At 44.1% G+C, this 24,627-nt stretch overlaps 1 protein-coding gene across 1 annotated transcript in view; it reads left to right on the forward strand.

The window, feature by feature from the left end:
• The first annotated feature begins 17 nt into the window (after window positions 1-17).
• LOC140721624 (uncharacterized) overlaps window positions 18-24,627 on the forward strand; it is a 26,682-nt gene continuing 2,072 nt past the window's right edge. The window contains exons 1-5 of the mRNA XM_073036436.1: window positions 18-56; window positions 1,338-1,434; window positions 5,435-5,601; window positions 16,220-16,391; window positions 16,498-16,563. Coding sequence (XP_072892537.1) covers window positions 18-56; window positions 1,338-1,434; window positions 5,435-5,601; window positions 16,220-16,391; window positions 16,498-16,563 — 541 coding nt within the window. The remainder of the gene's footprint in view (window positions 57-1,337; window positions 1,435-5,434; window positions 5,602-16,219; window positions 16,392-16,497; window positions 16,564-24,627) is intronic.

The following is a 24,627-nucleotide window of genomic DNA, read 5'->3' on the forward strand; positions in this document are numbered from 1 at the left end:
GGTACGAAATAGGTGGAATGCCTCGGTCAGACCCAGTTGCAATCACTCCAGATCTGGTAATGTGCTTTCAGAGGCCCAGCTCTTTACAGTCACTCACATTCTCTCAGTCTTTGCTCAATTGAAGGCCCTGCATCATCTGAAGTAGCTTTTGGTTAGTTCTGATGTTTCCTTGTTACGTTATAATCATCTTAAAATGCATTGACAATTTCCGCCCTTTATAAGAAGCCCCAAGTGAGTCGTGTTGTAGTGATTGTAGAAATGTGGAATTACCATGAACTGCAGCAACATGCCCTTGATCCCATTGGCTATTGCAATCTGCAGTGGTATACTTATCCTCGAATATATCGTCACGTAGGTCTCTGCTGAGAACAGACCATTTATAAAGCAAAATATCCCAACTCTGCATTTTATTCAGTCCTCACTAGCACATGGCAACCCGTAATTTACATTGACATACCTTGGCCTCATCAAGTAATTTTCTGCTAATTACATTGTCAGAACCTGTGAACGTGACATTAGCAGAGGTGGAAATTCAAAGTTATGTTCCAATGGACATTGTGCATGGGACTTCAGCAAAGCCTTTGACAAGGTGTCACATGACAGCTTGGTCTCGATGATCAGGTCCCATGCTGTCCGGAGAGAGCAAATTGGATGTATTCTAAATTAGCTTCAAGGTAGCAAGCAAAGAGTGCTGGTTGAAGGTTTCTCCTCGCAATGGAGGCGAGTAATTAGCGGTGTGCCATGAGGCTACAAGTTGGGACCTTTGATATTCGTTATTTTATAGCAATGATCTGGATGCGGTTGCACAAGGATTACTTGACAGGTAAGTTTGCAGAATGCACAACATTAGTAGTTGCTGTTCACAGAGAAGATTATCGTAGCTATAGGGGATCTAAATGGACAGGGGCTGGTAAAGAGATTGCAAACCCAATCTGATCAGCAGCGGATTCATGCAGATGTTGGGGATCATGTGGAGGAAACAGCCAGAGGAAGTGGATGAGGCAGGTGCAGTTGCATAATTCAAAAAGCAGTTGGGGTGTGTAGATGGAGTGAAGAGGCCAGAAGGGAGATGGCCCCATTACAGGAAATTGTGACCATCTCAGTGGGCACTGTGGTTGGCATTGTCTCGTTGGGCGGAACGCTCCGAATTTGGATTGTATTGCTCTGTGACTCTGTCAGTAGATGCGCTAGGTATCAGTGGACAGATATGGTGTGTTAGTGGTTACTAACAGGGAATGTTTGGTCCCCATATCAAATGCTACAGGGGATGGAAATACTGTCATATTTGCAAAATAGTCGTACTCTCTGACTCACTGTCTGCTTGTTGTGAAATTTAGAGCCTCCCCAGCAGGTGGAGCTGTCCTGCAGAGCGACCAAAGTGTTATCAAGATGACGACAATCAACAATCGCCAGTCAGAATCAGAATGGACAAAGGTATGATCACAGGGATCTTTGAATTAAACTTTTATCGCGTTTGTACACAATAGTTCAGATGAAAAAAACTGACACAGGTGTTAACAGGGCATAGAAAAGTTTCATCCAGCAGTGTCATTTATCCCACTGGTATAGCGGCCTTGAGTAATTGATCAACCCAACAGTTCCAGCGCAGGGACCTGACACCAGTAATGGTCGAATCACTCCGCTCATCATACAAAGCTTCAGCTGAGTGAAAGGAGCAGGGGCTCCTGAATCAGGTGGTCGTGAGTGAAACACAGACAGGAATGTGACAGCGATCTTGTCGTTTATGTAAATGTTCAGGGTCAGGGACCATTTCACCTCCAGACAGGCCCTGATGTGTAAGACATCCTCAACATTCATTTATAAAATTCAGAACCAGATGATAGGAGCATTTCCGGGATTTCAGAGATTCTATGATAACACAGCATTTCAGGTTTTGGAAGGAAAACTACCAACTCCCCCCTGGTTTTTCTTGCCTGCTACGCAAAGGAGAAGGGGTGTCACCGAAATCTGTTTTCTGTAGCGGAGCGGAGATCATTGCCGGTGCTGGGAATGGCTGAGGATCAGGAGGCAGCTCATTGTAGATACATTTGTGATCCGCTTCGGAGTTTTAACACCCCAGTGAATGTCTGGGCTGTGGAGAAATGGTGAACCTGAGTTTCTAAATATTTCCCTCTTGTGATTATCTTCTACCTGAATTTAAATTCCCAGGATCTTGGCTTGGAAACCCGGCATAACCAATGACCAAATGTCTGTGTCACCTGTAGACAATGTGATTGTGCTCAAATCTGAGATTCCAGCTGGAATAAAAACGATGCTCCAGCCTGGAAACGTGTCCTTCAGCCCATATAATTCATGCTGATCTAAATGTCCCATTTTCCTGCAGTTTCCCAAATTTCCCTCGTAAACTTCTCCCTTTTTTCGTGCCCACATGCTCTCAATTTTGTAATTTTATTTGTGTTTGCGGCCTCCTTTGGATGCATGTAATTTATTCCCATCAGCCACCACATGGAAAAATGCCCCTTTGGTCCCTTTTAAATCTCTGCCCTCGAGTCTCAGACACCCTTACCCGGGCAAAAAGACTGTGACCATCTACCCTATCTGCACCCCTGATTAGAGAGAGAGAGTGTGTGTGTGTGTGTGTGTGTGTGTGTGTGTGTGTGTGTGTGTGTGTGTGTGTGTGTGTGTGTGTGTGTGCGTGCGTGCGTGCGTGCGTGCGTGCGTGCGTGTCCCCGTCCCACAGCTGTCCCAGCCCAAACATATAACGCAAACAACAACACCCTAGTCCAGTACCGTAGTGTTCATTCTTCACTTCACACTTTCCAGCTTCATCACCTTCATCCTACAGATTAGCAACTGCAACTACACACAAAGCTCTATAACCAAGACTTTGCCAATGACATGCATAGTTGTTACATGATCATCAGCAGGTGGGGGATAAGATGGGAACCAGGGGAGAGGACAGCATAGATCTCAAGGGAATGGTCAGCCTGCGACCCAGGGGACCGGACAACGTGCGTCTCAAGGGAATGGTCAGCCTGCGACCCAGGGGACCGGAGGACGTGCGTCTCAAGGGAATGGTCAGTCAGTGACCAAGGGGACTGGAGAAAGCAACTCCAGTCCCCTTGTCCAGTCTCCAGCCCCTCGTGTGACAAAGCAACTGGAGAATGTGTGATCCAGCAGACTGGACCATGTGTAATCCCGTTGCTGGTCTTTGTGTGACACAGACTACTGGACAGTTAGTGACCGAGGGAGATTTTAGCTTGTGGAAGATAATCACAGTGATATTTCCCAGTATCACCGGACACCGGTGCATTATGATCCCGTGGTCATCCGTGCGTTCAACTGCTGTGATTAGTATTACTGTGCCTATCCTGCTATTTTACTGGGAGTAAATGTGTCCAGTCACCGGCTTATCGGGATGATCACCTGACGGTGTACGGGTCACATTAACCAGCACAGTTCCACTCCAAATCTGGTCAGCCAGAGTCTCGGCTCCATTGCAGTCTGAATCAGTTTTGCTCAGATCTAAATCATACTTGTATAACCTGCAATTCATCACTTATTTCAGGTGGGAAATTGAAACGAGCAGCGAAAAGACTGAAGAGGATTTTACCAGGCGGATCATCGAGGGAAGATGATCTGGACACGGGAAGCAAGGTACCAAAGCAGGGTCAGATTGAGAGCGATGTCCCAATGGAATGCGGTCCGGCCGCAGAGGAGGAGGAGCAAAGCCAGCCCAGAGACAGTGACGTCAGAGACTCTGATCCGGACCCTGGAACCAGCACAAGTGAGGCGACTGTCTGTCAGCCCAGAGACAGTGACGTCAGAGACACCGATCAGGACCCTGGAACCAGCACAAGTGAGGCGACTGTCTGTCGGCTCGGAAGCTCATTGAACACAGAACTGTCAAGTCCCCAAGAAGGAGCAGGTGAGTGAAATATGAGGGTGATGTGCTCACAGAATGCGGTAAGATGGAGGGTAAAGGTGAGGCCTTGTTGGAGTGTTGGTCAGAGGAGAGGGAAAATGTGTGGGTGTGGTACATGTGGTGCACTGGGCAGCCATTACCCCACTACAGGAAATGTACCACCTGCTCTGAGGATTTCCAGGATGTGAATTGGAGGAAATGCAGCTGTCCGGATGAGGAGAGTGTTTCCGGGATGTGTATCAGAGGAAATGTATTCGCCAGGATGGAGAGAGTATCTCCGGGAAGCGAATATTACCAACAGTCCCAACATTTATGCCCATCCAAATTTAAATAGGTGAATGGGTCGGATGGGGGATGGACTGGTTTATATTAAATGTGGTCCTTCTATTACGTAATGCCTAGAACATTGTTGGGTAGGCTTTAAGGCAAGTGTTACATTCAAGTCAAGTCAAGTCACTTTTTTATTGCCATTTCGACCATAACTGCTGATACAGTACATAGTAAAAATGAGTCGTTTTTCAGGACCATGGTGTTACATGACACATTACAAAAACTAGACTGAACTACTTAAAAAAACATCAGAGGAAAAGAAAAAAAAACACACAACTACACTAAACTACACACCTATCTAGGACTGCATAAAGTGCACAAAACAGTGCAGACATTACAATAAATAATATACGTGACAATAGGGCAGTAAGGTGTCAGGCCAGGCTCTGGGTATTGAGGAGTCTGATAGCTTGGGGGAAGAAACTGTTACATAGTCTGGCCGTGAGAGCCCGAATGCTTTGGTGCATTTTCCCAGATGGCAGGAGGGAGAAGAGATTGTATGAGGGGTGCATGGATCCTTTATAATGCTGCTGGCTTTACGGATGCAGCGTGTGGTGTAAATGTCCGTAATGGCGGGAAGAGAGACCCCGATGGTCTTCTCAGCTGACCTCACTATACGCTGCAGGGTCTTGCGATCTGAGATGGTGCAATTTCCGAACCAGGCAGTGGTGCAGCTGCTCAGGATGCTCTCAATACAACCACCTTAGAATGTGATGAGGATGGGGGGTGGGAGATGGACTTTCCTCAGCCTTCGCAGAAAGTAGAGACGCTGCTGGGCTTTCTTTGCTATGGAGCTGGTGTTGAGGGACCAGGTGAGATTCTCCGCTAGATGAACACCAAGAAATTTGTTTTGTTCACATTCAGAGACAGGCTGCTGGCTCTGAACCAGTCCGTTAGCTGCTGCACCTCCTCTCTGTAAGCTGACTCGTGGTTCTTGCTGATGAGACCCACCACGGTCGTGTCATCGGCGAACTTGATGATATGGTTCGAGCTGTGTGTTGCAGCACAGTCGTGGGTCAGCAGAGTGAACAGCAGTGGTCTGTGCACACAGCCGTAGGGGGACTCCGTGCTCAGTGTGATGGTGTTGGAGATGGAGAATTAATCCAATTTTGTATCTGTAGGCAGGTTCAAGACACGGTTTTTTGCTGAGTTGGGTGAGAGCGGTGGAGACGAGGGATATCTGAGTTCAAGCCAACATTTTCCTTTTTATATTCACAGAGCCAGAGTTTACAATCTCTGACCTCCTGGCGCAGGGGGAGGAATATCGACTGTACCAACTGACAAAGTTCTACAGGGACAGACTCAAACAAGCAATTGAAGAAAAGGTTGAGAGACTGGGTTGGATGTTGACAAAGGAGGGACATTTCAGTAGACAAGAAAATGAGGTGAGTGCAGTTCGTGTATTGTCACTGATCTGCTGCTATCAGAGGGAATAGTGATCAACATTAATCTCCTGCACGTTTTAGGAGATCGACTTGGGAATGGAGACTTTGATCTCTGACTCGTCTCTCGCAGATCTGGTTTCAGTTTTTAAGGTGGGGAGCACTGGGAACTGCAGGTTTAGCATCACCTTTTCTTGTATCACCTGCTGTATTTATCAGTGTGAAGTAAGAGCAGTGGCTGCATATCTGGACTTCCAAAAGGCAATCAGTCTGAAACTAATTTCAAATCTTGGCTGAACCGTCGGGTAGCTTCACCTCATCTCATTAATCCAGGATCAGTATTAAACTGTCAATTGGGCCAACCGGCTTCACTGCGGTACCTGAGGCAGGGAAACCAGCTAACCACAGCTTGTCTTGGCTCTGTGAGTTCCCAAACATTGTGTGGCTGACTTGTCATAGTCACAGCAAAGTACAGTGCAGAAACAGGCCTTTTGGCCCATCTATTCCATGCCAGACTACAGAATCTACTTATTCCCATTGACCTGCACCAGACCATGGCGCTCTATACGCTCATCACGCAAGCATCTATTCAGAATTCTCTTAACCACTGCACTACTTGCCCTGCTAGCTAGTTTCGCACTCTCACCACCCTCTGAGTAAACCGGTTTCACTTTTGTACCCTTTAGTGATAACCTCTTCTTGTAGTACCTCTTTACCTCAGTACAAAATGCCTGCTTCCATTTATCCTACCTATATCCCAATGTAATTGTGTACACTTCTATCAAATCTCCGCTCAGTCTTTCATGCTCCAATGAATAAAGTCCTAATCAGTTAACTCTTTTCTTATAACTTAGGTCTTCCAGTCCAGGTAACATCCTTGTAATGTTTTTTCTGTACTCTTTCAAACTTATTTCCATCTGTCCTGCAGATAGGTGTGCAGAACTGCACATAATATTCAAATTAGGCCTCTCCAACGTCTAATACAACATCATATCGTACACGATATTTTCATTTACCAAGGTTAATGCGCTAAGAAACTTTCTTTCACAGCCTAGCAAAATTTACTGCCACTTTTACTGGCTTATGGACCTGTATTCCCAGATCACTTTGTTCTACCGGTCTCTCAGTAAGATCTACCCTGATTGGTCCATCCAAAGTGCTACATCCTACACCTGCCTGCATTAAATTGCATCGGCCCCTTTTAAGCACATTCTCCAGTTGGTCCAGACCTCACTGCAAGCTCGTGTAGTCTTCCTCTTTGTCCACTGCACCTTCCAAATGTTGGAGTCATCAGCAAATTTGCTGATGCTGTTAACCGTAATTTCATCCAGATCATTGATATAGATGACAAACAACAACAAGCACAGCACCGATCCCCGTGACACTGCACGAGCTATAGGCGCCAAACAGAAATAGTGACACTCCGAATTCTTTCCAAAAAGTTAGTGTCTAATCCAGTTTACTACTTTATCTTGAATGCTAAGCAACTGAATCTTCTAGACTGACCTCCTATACGGGACCTTGTCAAATACCGTGCTGAAGTCAATGTAGACAATATCCACAACCTTGCCTTCATCAACTTTCCTGGTAACTTCCTCGAAAATCTCTGAGATTGATTAGATGTGAAAGATCACGCACAAAGCTGATACCTTATGACCACAAACATCAATAGTTTGATCTAAAAGGGCAGAAGAAAGCACAAAACATAAAATAAATCTGGTGACTAGCTGATATCTCATGATCCCAAAAATTCAACAAGTTGTCCTGAAAGGGAAGAAGATCAATAGGATTTCCTGAAAGGGAAGGGGCAAACAAAAAAAAAACTGCTAACTTGGTGAATATCTAACTAATGAGAGACAGGGTCACACCATTTCAAGTCACTCTCCTTGGAGCTCACAAACAGTGATTGTCTTGTCCTGGATCTGACCTATTCAGCCATGAGTGGTATTAGAAAATCAAGTGTATTACACCCGTGAGTAACTCTGTTCTCGTTGGGATTCATTGGCGCTGTCTGTAATGAATCACACAGGCATTATCCAAAGGCAAGAGGTAATCTGTAAATACGATGCTCATCTATAAATTCATCATCTGGAGACGTCTGCTTTACTGGTTAAATTTCTTTCACAACTGTAACTCCTCAGACCTGGTAGCAGTGAAACTGAGGGATTATTTCACAGTGCAGTGGACCATCAGGGAATTATGCTGATTTATTCCATAATTGTTGTCCATTATTCGTGTTATGGAAAAGCTTTCCAATTCCCTACTGGTAACTGTTCTAGGAGATCAATCATTCAGATCCAGGACATAGAACATAGAACATAGAACAGTACAGCACAGTACAGACCCTTCGGCCCACAATGTTGTGCTTACCCTTAAACCCTGCCTCTCTTATTTCTCAGAGCAATGTCCTAAGCCCATCCATATTCAGTTACCTTAATTCCATCATAGGTGTATGTTGCTTGAAGACTATTCACTGTTTAGATAGATAGATAGATAGATAGATACTTTATTCATCCCCATGGGGAAATTCAACTTTTTTTTCCAATGTCCCATACACTTGTAGCAAAACTAATTACATACAATACTTAACTCAGTAAAAAATATGATATGCATCTAAATCACTATCTCAAAAAGCATTAATAATAGCTTTTAAAAAGTTCTTAAGTCCTGGCGGTAGAATTGTAAAGCCTAATGGCATTGGGGAGTATTGACCTCTTCATTCTGTCTGAGGAGCATTGCATCGATGGTAACCTGTCGCTGAAACTGCTTCTCTGTCTCTGGATGGTGCTATGTAGAGGATGTTCAGAGTTATCCATAATTGACCGTAGCCTACTCAGCGCCCTTCGCTCAGCTACCGATGTTAAACCCTCCAGTACTTTGCCCACGACAGAGCCCGCCTTCCTTACCAGCGAGGCGAGGCTTTGAGATGAAGTGCGGCGGCGGCCATTTTCAAATTGTTTCTCAGATCGGAGTTCTGAGAGGCGGGACTGCGCAGGCGCGTGAAGGAGGCCTGGGAAGGAGGGAAGATATAAAAAGAACGCAGCCTTAAGCAGCGGGCAGCTTCGTTTGCGGGCAGCGAAGTGAGCCGGGAGCAGAGTGTAGGGCTTGGGCTCAGAGGGCTTAGGCGGAAGAGGGCACAGTAGGCTTATCTTTTAGTACTCCTTGTTATTTTCAGTTATTCGGGAAGTATGAGTGTGGGGGCAGCTTGTTTGTTCTCGGTGTCGGATGTGGGAGATCCTGGAGTCTCCGAGCCTCCCGGACGTCCACATCTGCGCCAGGTGCGCAGACCTGCGGCTCCTGAGGGACCGAGTTAGGGAACTGGAGCTGCAGCTCGATGACCTTCGCCTGGTCAGGGAGAGTGAGGAGGTGATAGAGAGGAGTTACAGGCAGGTGGTCACTCCGGGGCCGGGTCACGGTCAGGAAGGGGAAGAGGCAGGTACTAGAGAGTACCCCAGTGGCTGTACCCCTTGACAATAAGTACTCATGTTTGAGTACTGTTGGGGGGGACAGCCTACCTGGAGGAAGTGACAGTGGCCGGGCCTCCGGCACAGAGGACGGCCCTGTAGCTCAGAAGGGTAGGGATAGAAGAAAGAGGATCATAGTAATAGGGGACTCGATAGTCAGGGGTTCAGACAGGCGGTTCTGTGGAGGTGATCGGGAGTCCCGGATGGTGGTTTGCCTCCCTGGTGCCAGGGTCCGGGACGTTTCTGATCGCGTCCAAGATATCCTGAAGTGGGAGGGTGAGGAGCCAGAGGTCGTGGTACATGTAGGTACCAATGTCATAGGTAGGAAAAGGGAAGAGGTCCTGAAACGAGAGTATAGGGAGTTAGGAAGGCAGTTAAGAAGAAGGACCGCAAAGGTAGTAATCTCGGGATTACTGCCTGTGCCACGCGACAGTGAGAGTAGGAATGGAATTAGGTGGAGGATGAATGCGTGGCTGAGGGATTGGAGCAGGGGGCAGGGATTCAAGTTTCTGGATCATTGGGACCTCCTCTGGGGCAGGCGCGACCTGTTCAAGAAGGACGGGTTACACTTGAATCCTGGGGGGACCAATATCCTAGCGGGGAGGTTTGCTAGGGCTACAGGGCTGACTTTAAACTAGTAAGATGGGGGGGGGGAATCAATTTGAGGAAACTATGGGAGAGGAGGTTAGTTCACCAGTAGAGCAAGCAAGTAGACATTGTGTGAGGGAGGAAAGGCAGGTGATGGAGAAGGGATGCGCTCAGCCCGAAGATGTAGGGGAGAAGAAAGAAAAGGATAATAAATTTGAATGCATTGTTAGGGATGAAAAGAGAGGAGGAGGTGGAGAGTATCTTAAATGTATCTATTTTAATGCTAGGAGCATTGTAAGAAAGGTGGATGAGCTTAAAGTCTGGATTGATACCTGGAATTATGATGTTGTAGCTATTAGTGAAACATGGTTGCAGGAAGGGTGTGATTGGCAACTAAATATTCCTGGATTTAGTTGCTTCAGGTGTGATAGAGTAGGAGGGGCCAGAGGAGGAGGTGTTGCATTGCTTGTCCGAGAAAATCTTATGGCGGTGCTTTGGAAGAATAGATTAGAGAGCTCCTCTAGGGAGGCTATTTGGGTGGAATTGAGGAATGGGAAAGGTGTAGTAACACTGATAGGAGTGTATTATAGGCCACCTAATGGGGAGCGTGAGTTGGAAGAGCAAAAGTGTAAGGAGATAGCAGATATTTGTAGTAAACACAAAGTGGTGATTGTGAGAGATTTTAATTTTCCACACATAGATTGGGAAGCTCATTCTGTAAAAGGGCTGGATGGTTTAGAATTTGTGAAATGTGTGCAGGATAGTTTTTTGCAACAATACATAGAAGTACCGACTAGAGATGGGGCAGTGTTGGATCTCCTGTTAGGGAATGCGATAGGTCAGCTGACAGATGTATGTGTTGGGGAGCACTTCGGGTACAGTGATCACAATAGCATTAGCTTCAATATAATTATGGAGAAGGACAGGACTGGACCTAGAGTTGAGATTTTTGATTGGAGAAAGGCTGACTTTGAGGAGATGCGAAAGGATTTAGAAGGAGTGGATTGGGACAATTTGTTTTATGGGAAGGATGTAATAGAGAAATGGAGGTCATTTAAGGGTGAAATTATGAGGGTACAGAATCTTTATTTTCCTGTTAAGTTGAAAGGAAAGGTTAAAGGTTTGAAAGCGACATGGTTTTCAAGGGATATTAGAAACTTGGTTCGGAAAAAGAGGGATGTCTACAATAGATATAGGCAGCATGGAGTAAAGGAATTGCTCGAGGAATATAAGGAATGTAAAAGGAATCTTAAGAAAGAGATTAGAAAAGCTAAAAGAAGATACGAGTTTGGTTTGGCAAATAAGGTGGAAGTAAATCCGAAAGGTTTCTACAGTTATATTAAAAGCAAGAGGATAGTGAGGGATAAAATTGGTCCCTTAGAGAATCAGGGTGGTCAGCTATGTGTGGAGCCGAGGGAGATGGGAGAGATTTTGAACGATTTCTTCTCTTCGGTATTCACTAAGGAGAAGGATATTGAATTGTGTAAGGTGTGGGAAACAAGTAAGGAAGTTATGGAACCTATGACAATTAAAGAGGTGGAAGTACTGGCGCTTTCAAGAAATGTAAAAGTGGATAAATCTCCGGATCCTGAAAGGATATTCCCCAGGACCTTGAGGGAAGTTTGTGTAGAGATAGTAGGAGCTCTGACGGAGATCTTTCAGATGTCATTAGAAACGGGGATTGTGCTGGAGGATTGGCGTATTACTCATGTGGTTCCATTGTTTAAATGGGTTCTAGAAGTAAGCCTAGCAATTGTAGACCTGTCAGTTTGACATCAGTGGTGGGTAAATTAATGGAAAGTATTCTTAGAGATAGTATTTATAATTATCTTGATAGACAAGATCTGATTAGGAGTAGCCAGCATGGATTTGTGCGTGGAAGGTCATGTTTGACAAACCTTATTGAATTTTTTGAAAAAGTTACGAGGAATGTTGACGAGGGTAAGGCAGTGGATGTAGTCTATATGGGCTTCAGCAAGGCCTTTGACAAAGTTCCACTTGGAAGGTTAGTTAAGAAGGTTCAGTCGTTAGGTATTAATGCTGGAGTAATAAAATGGATTCAACAGTGGCTAGATGGGAGATGCCAGAGAGTAGTGGTGGATGATTGTTTATAGGGATGGAGGCCGGTGACTAGCGGGGTGCCTCAGGGATCTGTTTTGGGCCCAGTGTTGTTTGTAATATACATAAATGATCTGGATGATGGGGTGGTAAATTGGATTAGTAAGTATGCTGATGATACTAAGGTAGGAGGTGTTGTGGATAATGAGGTGGGTTTTCAAAGCTTGCAGGGAGATTTATGCCGGTTAGAAGAATGGGCTGAACGTTGGCAGATGGAGTTTAATGCTGAGAAGTGTGAGGTTCTACATTTTGGCAGGAATAATCCAAATAGAACATACAGGGTAAATGGTAGGGCATTGAGGAATGCAGTGGAACACAGAGATCCAGGAATAACAGTGCATAGTTCCCTGAAGGTAGAGTCTCATGTAGATAGGGTGGTGAAGAAGGCTTTTGGAATGCTGGCCTTTATAAATCAGAGCATTGAGTACAGAAGTTAGGATGTAATGTTAAAATTGTACAAGGCATTGGTAAGGCCAAATTTGGAATATTGTGTACAGTTCTGGTCACCGAATTATAGGAAAGATATCAATAAATTAGAGAGAATGCAGAGACGATTTACTAGGATGTTACCTGGGTTTCAGCACTTAAGTTACAGAGAAAGGTTGAACAAGTTAGGTCTCTATTCATTGGAGCGTAGAAGGTTGAGGGGGGATTTGATCGAGGTATTTAAAATGTTGAGAGGGATAGATAGAGTTGACGTGAATAGGCTGTTTCCATTGAGAGTAGGGGAGATTCAAACGAGAGGACATGATTTGAGAGTTAGGGGGCAAAAGTTTAAGGGAAACACGAGGGGGTATTTCTTTACACAGAGAGTGATAGCTGTGTGGAATGAGCTTCCTGTAGAAGTAGCAGAGGCCAGTTCAGTTGTGTCATTTAAGGTAAAATTGGATAGGTATATGGACAGGAAAGGAGTGGAGGGTTATGGGCTGAGTGCGGGTAGGTGGGACTAGGTGAGATTAAGAGTTTGGCACGGACTAGGAGGGCCGGAATGGCCTGTTTCCGTGCTGTGATTGTCATATGGTTATATGGTTATTTTAATGCTAGGAGCACTGTAAGAAAGGTGGATGAGCTGAAAGCGTGGATTGATACCTGGAATTATGATGTTGTAGCTATTAGTGAAACATGGTTGCAGGAAGGGTGTGATTGGCAACTAAATATTCCTGGATTTAGTTGCTTCAGGTGTGATAGAGTAGGAGGGGCCAGAGGAGGAGGTGCTGCATTGCTTGACCGAGAAAATCTTATGGCGGTGCTTTGGAAGGATATTCTCCCATTCTCCTGCCTTCGCCCAGTGAACTTTGCTGACCAGACTAGTCAAGAAGGTACCAACCTCTGTTTTAAATATACCCAATGACCTGGTCTCCGCAGCTGTCACTGCCAATGAATTCTATAGATTCACTACTCCTTGGCAGAATAATCTGCTCATCTCTGCTCTAAATGGACGTCCCTCTAATCTGAGGCTGTTCCGTCTGGTTCTAGACTCCCCCACTTAGAAACATCATCTCCACGTCCTCTCAATGCCTTTCGATATTCCACAGGTTACAATTAGATTCCCCCTCATCCTTCCACACTCCAGCCAGTACAGGTGCATCCAGGAACCATTCCCATCAAAATCTGGTTTAATATCACTGGTTCTGTTCGTTTAGATTCCTCTGTGGATTTTTCACAAAGCCATCACATATTTTCTCTGATCAGGGGATCACAATATGCGAGTGCGGTCTGGCCAGTGCTTGTTCTTATATTCTGATCCTCTCGAAATGAATGCTAGCATTGTATTTGCCTTTCCTAACACCGACTCAAACTGCGAGGAATCCTGCACCAGGTCTCCAGAGACTCTTTACAACTCCGATTTCTGAATTTTCTCCCAGATTCAAAAATAGTCTACGTCTTCATTATTTATGCTAAAGTATATGGCCATGTACCTCACTATACTACATTCCAATTGCCACTGATGTGTCCATTGTTTCATCGGTCTATGTGGGACACCTGGTCAAAGGTCCTCGGGAAGTCCAAGTAAACAACTTGCACTGACTCTCCGTTGTCGACCCAGCATGCTGTTCTCTCAAAAAATTCCAACATTTCTGTCAGGCAAGATTCCCTTCCATGGATGTTGGCCTTTTCCTTATCATGTGCGTCCAAATACCCCGAAACCTTATCCTCAATTATCGACTGCTGACATCTTCCCAAACGCTGATCAGACTAACTGGCCTATAGTTTAAAATGATCAGTCCTCTGGAACCATTCCAAAATCTAGTGATTCTTGAGCGATCATTACTAATGTCTCCACAATCTCTTCAGCCTCCTCTTTCAGAAGCAATCAGGTGAGTTGATCTGGACTCATCTATCTTCAGAACTTTCAGCTTACCAAGCGCCTTCTCCGCAATAATTGCAAATACACTCACTTCTGCCACCTGACATTCTCAAATATCTGGCACGTTCTAGTGTTTTTACAGTGAGGACTGACGCAAAATGCCGACCAATATCTTCCGGCATTTCCTTGTCCCCTGACAGTACCTCTCCACTGTCATTTTCAAGCAGCCCAATATCCACTCTCCTCTCTTTCAATCTTCATATATCAGACGGACGTTTTGGTAAGCTATTTTACATTATTCTCTAGCCTGCCTTCCTATTTCATATTTTCTCTATTTACGGCTTTTTAATTGCCTTCTGTTGGTTTGTAGAAACATCCCAGTCCTCCAGCTTTCTACTATATTTTGTAATTTTCAGTCCCCTCTCCTTTGCTTTTGTGCTGCTTTCACTACCTCGTCAGCCACGGTTGATCATCCTCCCTTTAGAATAATTCTTCATCATTGTGATTGTTTGTCCTCCGAGAAACTTCAGCCATTCCTGCTCTGCCATTGTCCCTGTTAATGTCATTTTCGAATTTATTAGATAGATAGATAGATAGATAGATAGATAGATAGATAGATAGATAGATAGATAGACACATAGATAGATAGATACTTTATTCATCCCCATGGGGGAATTCAACATTTTTCCAATGTCCCATACACTTATTGTAGCAAAACTAATTACATACAATACTTAACTCAATATAAATATGCATCTAAAATCACCCTCTCAAAAAGCATTAATAAATAGCTTTTAAAAAGTACTTAAATAGTTTACTAAGAAATACATTGAATGGTAACTTAAGCTCAGTCCTGACCCCGGCACTTTAACATATCCTACCCCTGGCGTTTGAATTGTAAAGCCGAATGGCATTGGGGAGTATTGACCTCTTCATCCTGTCTGAGGAGCATTGCATCGATAGCAACCTGTCGCTGAAACTGCTTCTCTGTCTCTGGATGGTGCTATGTAGAGGATGTTCAGGGTTTTCCATAATTGACCGTAGCCTACTCAGCGCCCTTCGCTCTGCTACCGATGTTATACTCTCCAGTTCTGTGCCCACGACAGAGCCCGCCTTCCTTACCAGCTTATTAAGACGTGAGGCGTCCCTCTTGTTAATGCTGCCTCCCCAACACGCCACCACAAAGAAGAGGGCGCTCTCCTCTCTCATGCCGCGGTAATTCCTTTATTCTACTGTAGCAGTGATACCTCTAACTTTACTTTCTCCCTTTCAACCTGCTGGCTGAGTTCTGCTATTTTATGATCACTGCCTCTTAAGGGTTTATTTAGCTGAAGCTCCCTAATCAAATCTGGTTCAATACACAACACAAAATCCAGATCCGCCTTTCCTATAGTGGGCTCAACCATAGGCTTCTCTCAAAAGCCATCTCATTGGCATTCTATAAATTCCCTCACTTGGGATTCAGCACCGACCTGATTTTCCAAAGCTACCTGGATATTGAAACTCCCCGTGACAATTTTAGCATTGACCTTTTTCCATGCCTCTTCTCTCCCCCAGTGTAATTTGTAGCCCACATCCTGCCTACTGTTAACACGCCTGTATATAATTTCCATCAGGGTCATTTTACCTACGCAGTTTCTTAACATCCACATTGTCTAATCCGACATCACCTCTTTCTCAGGACTTTTCATTTTTAATGACAGCAGTTTCGACCCAACACTTTCACCTACCTGCGTATCCTTTCGATTCAATATTTATCCTTGGATGTAAGCACCCAACTATAAACTTTTGTCAGCCACGATTCAGTGATGCCCGCCATCCATTTGTTTTTGCTCTCTCTCCCCTCTCTTCCGTTCTTGTTGTCACATCTTGTTGATGCAATGCTGCACATTGACAGATCAAGGAAATTAATCACATTGCATCTACTGCAGGGTGTCAGGAAATCCTTATTCTTACACACTATTGATTTAGAATTTCCTTCAGTTACTGTTTCTCTGTTAATGACTGAACCCTGAGAGGATGAAGCAACAGCCCAGTGACTGCATCTGTTCTGAATCTACCGGGGCCATTTACAGACACTTTCTTGCACATTCTCCATGTCTGTCTGTCTGCTCCACAATAAGTCCATTGTTTCCTTTTGCAGAAAGTCACTGAACTGACAGAGAAGGGAAACCGGACAGAGAGTTCCAGACTCTTCCTCAGTTTGGTGAATGGCAAAGGCTCCCGGGCCCGGAGGGCGATGTGGGAATCCTTTCTGATGTGGAGGACTGAGTTACCGAAGTTGGACAGAATACTGAGGAAAATACAGGAACTCGGTATGTTAAAACCACGCTCTGACCCCAAAGGCACATTGAGATAAACATTTTAGTTATTTTAATTATTTTAGCTCTGTTTCCATGGATTTTTTAAATATTTAAACAGGTCCTGATCCACAGGAATACATGAACATTGGCCAAGGTTTATCGGAATTACCCACTCAGCTGATCGGTGAGTGATCAAATGCACAGTTCAAACCACATCTCAAGTGTTAGTCTGTGACTTGCCAAAACCTGGGAATCAAAATTCACCATTAATCATTCGCTGATCTCTGGATTCAAGTAACAATTCAACGAATCTCTCTTTGCAGCCTGAATATTCTACAATATATTTTTCTATTAATCCAGCTGTTGGTTCTGCTGAAGCCTTCACTCCAGGTCCTAACGCTCTGGGAATCCCAACAAACCCCAGGCAGGCTCCTGATACACTGTATGACCCAGTCCAGGTGACTTTTCTATCTTCAGACCTTTCATCTTCCAAGCCCCTTTTCCTTTGAAATGGCACTGCACGCAATTCTGTTTGCTGATGTTCTTTACCTTTTGGAATTCTGCTAGTGACTTGCACAGAGTTTGTCTGGCATTTCCTTTTCATCCGTTACTGCAACTACAACAGCAGTTTCTAGTGGTCCGATATTGACCCTCTCCCTTTTTTCACTCTTTATATATCCGGGAAAGAAAAAAAATATACTTTGGTATCCTTTCTTATATTATTGACCATTTCCTTGCATTTCCTGCACATTCATGTATAACTAGGAGCATCTATAACATAGTTGCCTCCGACATGACCCTAGACACTAGACTCTAGACACTAGAATACTACAGCACAGTACAGGCTCTTCCGCCCTGGATGTTGTGTCGAGCCATGTATTCCTTTAAAAAGAGTACTAAACCCACACTACCCCGTGACCCTCTATTTTTCTTTCATCCATGTGCCTGTCCAAGAGGTTCTTAAATACCTTTAATGTTTTAGCCTCCACCACCATCCCTGGCAAGTTGTTCCAGGCACCCACAACCCTTTGTAAATAAACTTACCCCTGATGTCTCCCCTAAACTTCCCTCCCTTAACTTTGTACATATGCCCTCTATTGTTTGCTATTGGTGCTCTGGGAAACAGGTTCTAGCAATCCACCCTATCTATGCCTCTCATAATTTTTTAGACCTCTATCAAGTGCCCTCTCATCCTTCTACGCTCCAAAGAGAAAAGTCCCAGCTCTGCTAACCTTGCTTCACATGACTTGTTCTCCAAACCAGGCAACATCCTGGTAAATCTCCTCTGCACCCTCTCCATAGCTTCCACATCCTTCCTATAATGAGGTGACCGGAATTGAACACAATACTCTAAGTGCGGTCTCACCAGAGATTTGTAGATTTGCAACTTGGCCTCTCTACACTTGAACTCAGTCCCCCTATTAATGAAGCCTAGCATCCCATAGCCCTTCTTAACTATCCTATCAACCCATGCAGCGACCTTAAGGGATGTATGGATTTGAACCCCAAGGTCCCTCTGTTCATCCACACTCTTAAGAAACCAACGATTAAACTTGTACTCAGCATTCTGGTTTGTCCTTCCAAAATGCATCACCTCACACTTATCCGGATTGAACCCCATCTGCCACTTTTCTGCCCAAATCTGCACCCTGTCTATATCCTCTTGTAACCTTCGACAACCTACAGCTCCATCCACAACTCCTCCAATCTTCATGTCATCCACAAATTTACTCACCCATTCTTCCACCTCTACATCCAGGTCATTTATAAAAATCACAAATAGCAGGGGTCCCAGGACAGAGGCACGACCTTCCCCTCACAAAGCCATGTTGACTCAGACAGTAAATTCCAGGCACCCAGAACTCTGTTAAAAAACTACGCACAATTGCTGTAAATTTACCCCATCTCACCTTAACCAAATACCCTCTGGTATTAGACACCAGTCATATATAAAAAATAACAAACAAAATACAGGCTGTCGACCCAGACTCATATCTCTCAAACTTGTACACCTCAGTCAGATCTCTATTCTAACTCCAGAATAAACAAACCAGGTTTATCAAACCTCTACTTGTAGCACATGCCACCGAACCCAGGCAACATCCTGATGAACCTGTTCTGCACCCTCTCCAATCCTTCCAAGAGCTGGACAATCAGAAGTGAACACAATACTCCAGATGCTCCCTAAAACCATAAGACCTAGGAGCAGAATTAAGCCATTCGGCTCAGTGAATTTGCTCTTCAATTCCTCTTTACCCCATTATCCCAGTAAACGTTGACACTCTTCCTAATCAGGAACATATCGACCTGCATTTTAAATATATCCAATGAAGTGTCTTCCTCAGCCGTCTATGACAATAATTTCACAGATTCACCACCCGCCAGCCAAGAAATTTCTCCCAGTTTGTGTCCCCGGCAGCCAGGACAGTTCCCCACAGTTCTCAAGCATGTTAATATTCTGTATGAGCCTCCCATGTGGGACTTTGTCAAACACTCTACCAATATACAAGTAGACAATATCCATGTGTGACTGCATCCATCACCTTTGTCACCTCCTGGAGGAACTCAATCAAGCTGGCAAGACACAAACCCGAACCAAAGCCTTGCTACTGAACCCCAAACCACCTCATACATCCTCTCTGTCATACTCCCACGGGGCAGAACATATAAAAGGCTGAAGGTATGTACCACCAGCCTCAATGGCAGCTTTATTCTGCATTTATAAGATTACTAAATGGTCACCTACTGTGTTATTATTGGCTCTTAATAATAATAAGACAATTTTATATCTAAAATTATAGCATCGTACATCTCGTAACTAATAACAACTCAGATAACAACTTAGATAACCACAATATACTCACAGGAGAGCAGACAGAATACCATTCGGGTTTGAACAACAGATAACAGATGATGTAATTCTATTTCAAACCCTGTGGAAAGCAGAAAACTTTCAGTGTTGTATTGTCAATCAAAAAAAAAAACACATCTGATTCTGTTCCTTGTGTTTAAGAGAAGTTCCAAATATATATAAAATTCATACAATACTTGTGAAATTTCTACAACTGATGAAGCATTCGCGTAAAATAATCATCCTATTAACAACCACAGAGGAACAACGACCACTATCAAAATAAATGGAGGGATTTTCCAAAGCGACTCACTAAGCCCACTATGGTTTTGTCTAGCTTTAAGCCCACTCATAATTTACTGAAACAGATAAAAATCAGGTATCTCATCAGAAAAATATATGAACTATACCTTGACACAACTATACATTGATGATTTGAAATTATTTGGTCTTGCAGCAGTAAAGCTGAAACAAACCATTCAAATAATGGAACTAATTTCCAAATATATAAGCATGAACTTTAGACTAGGAAAGTACAGAACATGATTAAACATAAAGAAAGGTGCAATAGAGCCGGTAGAATATCAAACAGAGCATCGGGATGCAATGTAACAGAATATGAAACGTATATTTAGGATATCAATAAGCAAAGAAAATAGATAATAGTTTTAAAAAGGAAAACCTTCCAACAAAATTTACTTCAAGGCGGAAGAAAATCTGAATTTACTGCAAGGCTGAACAAACTTTGAATTTACATCAAGGATCAGGAAAATCTGCCAAACAGAACTGAACAGTAAAAATATAACGAAGGTAGTAAACACTCACTGTGCCCATATTGATGTATAATTTTGGTAAAATATCCTGGTCTGAAACAGATCTGGAAAATATTCAAAACAATAAGAACTTAAATAGCAATTTCTGGAAAACACCATGTGCACTGGAGCGCACTTGGATTGATATGAACGAGAACAGTATGAGGATGATGAATAACAGATCTAAAAAAATGAGACAACAGCCAGATAAAAATTTTCAGGATCAGGGTTAATATCATGGACACATGCCGTGAAAATTGTTTTTCTGCGCCAGCAGCACGATTACAGTAAAGTGTGTGCAGTGAGTCTGTATTTATGTATACAATTGTGGAAATAGAATTGTATCAGCGTGAATTAATCAGTCTGATGGCCTGGTGGAAGAAGCTGTCACGGAGCCTGTTGGTCCTGGCTTTTAAACTGCGGTGCCGTTTCCCGGATGGTAGCAGCTGGAACAGTTTGTGCTTGGTGAGACTTGGGTCCAGAATGATCCTTCGGGCACTTTTTACCCCCTATCTCTGAAATGACCTGAATAATAGGAAGTTCACATCTACAGATGCACTGGGCTGTCCGCACCACTCTCTGCAGAGTCCTGCGATTGTGAGAAATACAGTTCCCATACCAGGCAGTGATGCAGCCAGTCAGGATGCACAAAATTGTGCCCCTATAGAAAATCGTTAGCATTTAGGGGCCCAGCCCAAACGTCCTCAACCATCTCTACCATCTGTTTTTCTTTTTTTTCGTTCAGACTAGAGAATATGCCAGGCAGGATGTCGGAATGCTCCTCTTGCAGGATGTGGGAAGTCAGGGAGACATCCAGTGTCCCTGACAACAATACCTGCAAGAAGTGCATCCAGCTGCAGCTCCTAACATAGCGCATTAGGGAACTGGAGCAGGAGTTGGATGACCTCCGGATCATTCGAAAGACTGAACAGTTTATAGATAGTAGTTTCTGGCAGATAGTTACATCTAAGGAACTGGGCACAGGTAATTGGGTTACCGTCAGGCGAGCGAAGGGGAAAGGGCAGTTAATGCAGGGTTCTTCTATGGCCATTCCCCTCCAAAATAGGTATACCAATTTGGATACTGTTGGGGGGGCAGGGGAGTGGGGAGGATGGCTCACCTGGGACAAGCTGCGGCAGCCGGATCTCTGGCACTGAGTCTGGTTCTGCAGTGCAGAACGGAGGGAGGAGGAAGAGGAGAGCGGTCGTGATAGGGGACTCCATAGTCAGGGGTTCAGACAGGAGATACTGTGGTTGTGACAGAGACTCCCGGATGGTTTGTTGCCTCCCGGGTGCCATGGTCAGGGATGTCTCTGATCGCCTGCACAGCATTCTGAGGTGGGAGGGTGATCAGCCAGATGTCGTGGTACACATCGGTACCAAAGACATAGGTAGAAAGCATCAGGATGTCCTGAAGAGTGAGTACAGAGAGCTTGGTAGGAAGTTGAAAAACAGGACACAGAGGGTAGTAATCTCCGGATTGCTGGCTATGCCACGTGCCAGTGAGGGTAAGAGTGCGATGCTCTGGCAGATGAACACGTGGCTGAGAAACTGGTGTAGGGGGCCGGGTTTCAGATTTCTAGATCATCGGGTCCTCTTCAGGGGCAGGTGGGACCTGTACAAGAGAGACGGGTTACACCTGAACTACAAGGGGACCAATATACTTGCAGGGAGGTTTGCTAGTTTTATTGGGGAGGGTTTAAACTAGATGGGAACCAGAGTGCCAGAGCAGATAGTGGAACGGGGGTAAAAATAAATGATGTTGGTAGTTCATGCAAAGTCACAAATAGCAAGGTTGTGTGTGCTGGTAATAATCTTCTGAGGTGTGTATATTTCAAAGCGTGGAGTATTGTGGGAAAGGCAGACGAGCTGAGGGCCTGGATTGACACGTGGAATTATGACATCATAGCCATTACTGAAACATGGCTACAGGAGGGGCAGGACTGGCAGCTCAGTGTTCCAGGGTTCCGATGTTTCAGACGTGATGGAGACAGAGGGATGAAGGGTGGGTGGTGGCTTTGCTAGTCAGGGAAAATATTACAGCAGTGCTTCGGCAGGACAGATTAGATGGCTTGTCTACTGAGGCCATATGGGTGGAGCTGAGAAACAGGAAGGTATGACCACATTAACAGGGTTGTATTATGGACTACCCAATAGTCAGCGAGAATTGGAGGAGCAAATCTGCAAAGAGATAACAGACAACTGCAGGAGACAGAAATCTGTGATTGTAGAGGATTTTAATTTTCCACACATTGATAGGGACTCCCATACTTTTAAACGTCTAGATGGGTTAGAGTTTGTAAAATGTGTTCAGGAAAGTTTCCTAAATCAATATATAGATGTACCAACTAGGGAGGATGCAATATTAGATCTCCTATTAGGAAATGAGTTAGGGCAGGTGACGGAAGTGTGTGTAGGGGAACACTTTGGTTCCAGTGATCATAACATCATTAGTTTCAACTTGATCATGGATAAAGATAGATCTGGTCCTCGGGTTGACGTTCTAAACCTGAAAAGGGCCAAATTTGAAGAAATGAGAAGGGATCTAAAAATCGTAGATTGGGACAGGTTGTTCTCTGGCAGGGATGTGATTGGGAAGTGGGAGACCTTCAAAGGAGAAATTTTGAGAGTGCAGAGTTTGTATGTTCCTGTCAGGGTTAAAGGCAAAATGAATAAGAATAAGGAGCCTTGGCTATCGAGGGATATTGGAACTCTGATAAAGAAGAAGAGAGATGTATAACATGTATAGGCAACAGGGAGGAAATAAGATGCTTGAGGAGTATAAAAAGAGTAAGAAAATACTTAAGAAAGAAATCAGGAGGGCTAAAAGAAGACATGAGGTTGCTTTGGCAGTCAGGGTGAACGATAATTTTAAGAGATTCTACAGGTATGTTAAGTGCAAAATGATAGTAAGGGATAAAATTGGTCCTCTTGAAGATCAGAGTGGTTGGTTATGTATGGAACCAAAAGAAATGGGGGAGATCTTAAATGGGTTTTTTGCATCTGTATTTACTAGAGAAACTGGAAACAAGGCAAACAAGTAGGGAGGTCATGGAACTTATACTGATTAAAGACGAGGAGGTGCTTGCTGTCTTGAGGCAAATCAGAGTAGATAAATTCCCGGAACCTGACAGGGTATTCCCTCGGACCTTGAAGGAGACTAATGTTGAAATTGCAGTGGCCCTGGCATAAATATTATGTCGATATCCACGGATCGGGTGCCAGAGGATTGGAGAATAGCTCATGTAGTTCTGTTGTTTAAAAAAGGCTCAAAAAGTAAGTCGTGAAATTATAGGCCGGTATGTTTGACATCGGTAGTAGGTAAATTATTGGAAGGAATACTAAGAGATAGGATCTCCAGGTATTTGGATAGACAGGGACTTATTAGAAAAAGTCAATATGGCTTTGTGCGTGGTAGGTCATGTTTAACCAATCTATTAGAGTTTATCGAGGAAGTTACCAGGAAAGTGGATGAAGGGAAGGCAGTGGATGTTGTCTACATGGACTTCAGTAAGGCCTTTGACAAGGTCTCACATGGGAGGTTAGTTAGGAAGATTCAGTCGCTAGGTATACATGGAGAGGTAGTAAATTGGATTAGACATTGGCTCAATGGAAGAAGCCAGAGAGTGGTAGTGGAGGATTGCTACTCTGAGTGGAGGACTGTGACTAGTGGTGTACCGCGGGGATCAGTGCTGGGTCCATTGTTATTTGTCATCTATCTCAATGATCTGGATGAGAATGTAGCAAATTGGATCAGCAAATTTGCTGATGATACAAAGATTGGAGGTGTAGTGGACAGTGAGGAAGGTTTTCAAAGCTTGCAGAGGGATTTGGACCAGTTGGAGGAATGGGCTGAAAAATGGCAGATAGAGTTTAATGCGGACAAGTGTGAGGTATTACACTTCGGAAGGTCAAACCAAGTTAGAACATACAAGGTAAATGTTAGAACACTGGGGAGGGCAGTAAAACAGAGGGATCTGGGAGTATAGATACATAATTCCCTAAAAGTGGCCTCACAAGTAGATAGGGTCGTAAAGCGAGCTTTTGGTACATTGGCCTTTATAAATCAAAGTACTGAGTATAAGAGTTGGAATGTAATGGTGAGGTTGTATAAGACATTGGTGAGACCGAATTTGGAGTATTGTATACAGTTTTGGTCACCTAATTACAGGAAGGATATTAATAAGGTTGAAAGAGTGCAGAGAAGGTTTACAAAGATGTTGCCGGGACTTGAGAAACTGAGTTACAGGGAAAGTTTGAATAGGTTAGGACTTTATTCCCTGGCATGTAGGAGAATGAGAGGTGATTTGATAGAGGTGTATAAAATTATGATGGGTATAGATAGAGGGAATACAAGCAGACGTTTTCCACTGAGGCTAGGGGAGAAAAGAAATCAGAGATCATGGGTTAAGGGTGAAGGGGTAAAAGTTTAAAGGGAACATTCCGGGGGGGCTTCTTCACACAGAGAGTGGTGGGAGTGTGGAATGAGCTGCCAGATCAAGTGCTGAATGCGGGATGACTTTGACATTTAAGAAAAGCTTGGACAGGTATATGGATGACAGGTGTATGGAGGGATATGGTCCAGG

Source organism: Hemitrygon akajei, unplaced genomic scaffold (genome assembly GCF_048418815.1).
Source record: "Hemitrygon akajei unplaced genomic scaffold, sHemAka1.3 Scf000058, whole genome shotgun sequence".
NCBI lineage: Eukaryota > Metazoa > Chordata > Chondrichthyes > Myliobatiformes > Dasyatidae > Hemitrygon > Hemitrygon akajei.